This window comes from Oncorhynchus tshawytscha, linkage group LG08, assembly GCF_018296145.1.
Source record: "Oncorhynchus tshawytscha isolate Ot180627B linkage group LG08, Otsh_v2.0, whole genome shotgun sequence".
Taxonomy (NCBI): Eukaryota; Metazoa; Chordata; class Actinopteri; order Salmoniformes; family Salmonidae; genus Oncorhynchus; species Oncorhynchus tshawytscha.
In genome coordinates, this window is record NC_056436.1 from 78,174,920 (window position 1) to 78,177,970 (window position 3,051).

Below are 3,051 nucleotides of genomic sequence, written 5' to 3' on the forward strand. Positions count from 1 at the left end.
AGGGCTGAGGCCCTCTCATCAAGACAAGTAGCCCAGTGAAGTAGGACTGAGGCCCTCTCATCAAGACATGTAGCCCAGTGACGTAGGGCAGAGGCTCTCTCATGAAGACATGTAGCCCAGTGAAGTAGGACTGAGGCTCTCTCATCAAGACATGTAGCCCAGTGAAGTAGGGCTGAGGCCCTGTTCCGGTCCCCAGACCCTGACACACTGCTCCAGTCCTGGAGGCGCCATGTATGGTGGAGTCCAGCCTGGCTCTGTCAGCAACATCACTGGACCATGAACTCAGGTAGACAGAACACAGAGAAAGGCTCACAGGCAGGCAGGCACACACACACACACATACACACACACACACACACGTGCTCACGCACACACACAGACACACACACACATTCATGAGCACACACACGCACGCACACACACACACGCACACAGACACACAGACACACATTCATGAGCACACACACTAGCATACATGCACGCACACAAACACAGACACACACACAGACACACACACAAACACACACATTGTAGGTAACTTGATACAATGACACAAAAGCCTCCTCAGTGCAGCTGCTAGCTGCCTTATCTCTTCTCTACCTCCTATTTCCTCTCCTCATTCCTCTCCACATTCTTTCTGGTATTTAGCCGAGACCTTTTCACTTTGTATAGCCTTATCAAAGACACCCTGCTCCGGTCCCCAGACCGCAGTGCCCTCCAGACCCCAGGCCACTCTAGTCCCCAGACCCCAGTCCCCTCCAGTCCCCAGACCCCAGTCCCCTCTAGTCCCCTCCAGTCCCCAGTCCCCAGACCCCAGTCCCCCAGTCCCCAGACCCCAGTCCCCAGTCCCCTTCAGTCCCCCAGTCCCCAGACCCCAGTCCCCTCCAGTCCCCTCCAGTCCCCCAGACCCCAGTCCCTTCCAGTCCCAAGACCCCAGTCCCCTCTAGTCCCCTCCAGTCCCCCAGTCCCCAGACCCCAGTCCCCTCAATCCCCAGACCCCAGTCCCCTCTAGTCCCCTCCAGTCCCCCAGTCCCCAGACCCCAGTCCCCTCTAGTCCCCTCCAGTCCCCCAGTCCCCAGACCCCAGTCCCCTCTAGTCCCCTCTAGTCCCCTCCAGTCCCCAGACCCCAGTCCCCTGTCCCCTCCAGTCCCCCGACCCCAGTCCCCTCTAGTCCCCTTCAGTCCCCCAGTCCCCAGACCCTCCAGTCCCCTCCAGTCCCCTCCAGTCCCCCAGACCCCAGTCCCCTCCAGTCCCCAGACCCCAGTCCCCTCTAGTCCCCTCCAGTCCCCCAGTCCCCAGACCCCAGTCCCCTCTAGTCCCCTCAGTCCCCAGTCCCCAGACTCCAGTCCCCTCTAGTCCCCTCCAGTCCCCTCAGTCCCCAGTCCCCTGTCCCTCCAGTCCCCCGATCCCAGACCCCCCAGTCCCCAGACCCCAGTCCCCAGTCCCCTCTAGTCCCCTCCAGTCCCCCAGTCCCCAGACCCCAGTCCCCTCCCCCTCCAGTCCCCAGACCCCAGTCCCCTCTAGTCCCCTCCAGTCCCCTCCAGTCCCCCAGACCCCAGTCCCCTCCAGTCCCCAGACCCCAGTCCCCTCTAGTCCCCTCCAGACCCCCAGTCCCCAGACCCCAGTCCCCTCTAGTCCCCTCCAGTCCCCAGACCCCAGTCCCCTCTAGTCCCCTCCAGTCCCCCAGTCCCCAGACCCCAGTCCCCCAGTCCCCAGACCCCAGTCCCCTCTAGTCCCCTTCAGTCCCCCAGTCCCCAGACCCCAGTCCCCTCCAGTCCCCTCCAGTCCCCAGACCCCAGTCCCTTCCAGTCCCAAGACCCCAGTCCCCTCTAGTCCCCAGTCCCCCAGTCTCCAGACCCCAGTCCCCTCCAATCCCCAGACCCCAGTCCCCTCTAGTCCAGTCCCCCGACCCCAGTCCCCTCCAGTCCCCTTCAGTCCCCCCAGTCCCCAGACCCCAGTCCCCTCCAGTCCCCTCCAGTCCCCCAGACCAGTCCCCAGTCCCCAGACCCCAGTCCCCTCTAGTCCCCTCCAGTCCCCCAGTCCCCAGACCCCAGTCCCCTCTAGTCCCCAGTCCCCCAGTCCCCAGACTCCAGTCCCCTCCAGTCCCCTCCAGTCCCCTCAGTCCCCAGTCCCCTGTCCCCTCCAGTCCCCCGATCCCAGACCCCTCCAGTCCCCAGACCCCTCCAGTCCCCAGTCCCCTCTAGTCCCCTCCAGTCCCCCAGTCCCCAGACCCCAGTCCCCTCCAGTCCCCAGACCCCAGTCCCCTCTAGTCCCCTCCAGTCCCCTCCAGTCCCCAGTCCCCCAGACCCCAGTCCCCTTCAGTCCCCAGACCCCAGTCCCCTCTAGTCCCCTCCAGACCCCCAGTCCCCAGACCCCAGTCCCCTCTAGTCCCCTCCAGTCCCCAGACCCCAGTCCCCTCTAGTCCCCCCCCAGTCCCCAGACCCCAGTCCCCCAGTCCCCAGACCCCAGTCCCCTCTAGTCCCCTTCAGTCCCCCAGTCCCCAGACCCCAGTCCCCTCCAGTCCCCTCCAGTCCCCCAGACCCCAGTCCCTTCCAGTCCCAAGACCCCAGTCCCCTCTAGTCCCCTCCAGTCCCCCAGTCTCCAGACCCCAGTCCCCTCCAATCCCCAGACCCCAGTCCCCCCCTAGTCCCCTCCAGTCCCCCAGTCCCCAGACCCCAGTCCCCTCTAGTCCCCTCCAGTCCCCCAGTCCCCAGACCCCAGTCCCCTCCAGTCCCCCAGTCCCCAGTCCCCAGACTCCAGTCCCCTCCAGTCCCCTCCAGTCCCCAGTCCCCAGTCCCCTGTCCCCTCCAGTCCCCCGACCCCAGTCCCCTCTAGTCCCCTTCAGTCCCCCAGTCCCCAGACCCCTCCAGTCCCCCAGACCCCAGTCCCCTCCAGTCCCCAGACCCCAGTCCCCTCTAGTCCCCTCCAGTCCCCCAGTCCCCAGACCCCAGTCCCCTCCAATCCCCAGACCCCAGTCCCCTCCAGTCCCCTCCATTCCCCAGACCCCAGTCCCCTCTAGTCCCCTCCAGTCCCCCAGTCCCCAGACCCCAG

The 3,051-nt window shown here is 65.0% G+C and overlaps 1 protein-coding gene across 1 annotated transcript in view; it reads left to right on the forward strand.

The window, feature by feature from the left end:
* The first annotated feature begins 233 nt into the window (after window positions 1-233).
* The window catches only part of LOC112248051 (proline-rich extensin-like protein EPR1), a 3,538-nt gene continuing 720 nt past the window's right edge, over window positions 234-3,051 (forward strand). The window contains exons 1-5 of the mRNA XM_042326324.1: window positions 234-286; window positions 649-912; window positions 1,065-1,345; window positions 1,695-2,411; window positions 2,812-3,036. Coding sequence (XP_042182258.1) covers window positions 234-286; window positions 649-912; window positions 1,065-1,345; window positions 1,695-2,411; window positions 2,812-3,036 — 1,540 coding nt within the window. The remainder of the gene's footprint in view (window positions 287-648; window positions 913-1,064; window positions 1,346-1,694; window positions 2,412-2,811; window positions 3,037-3,051) is intronic.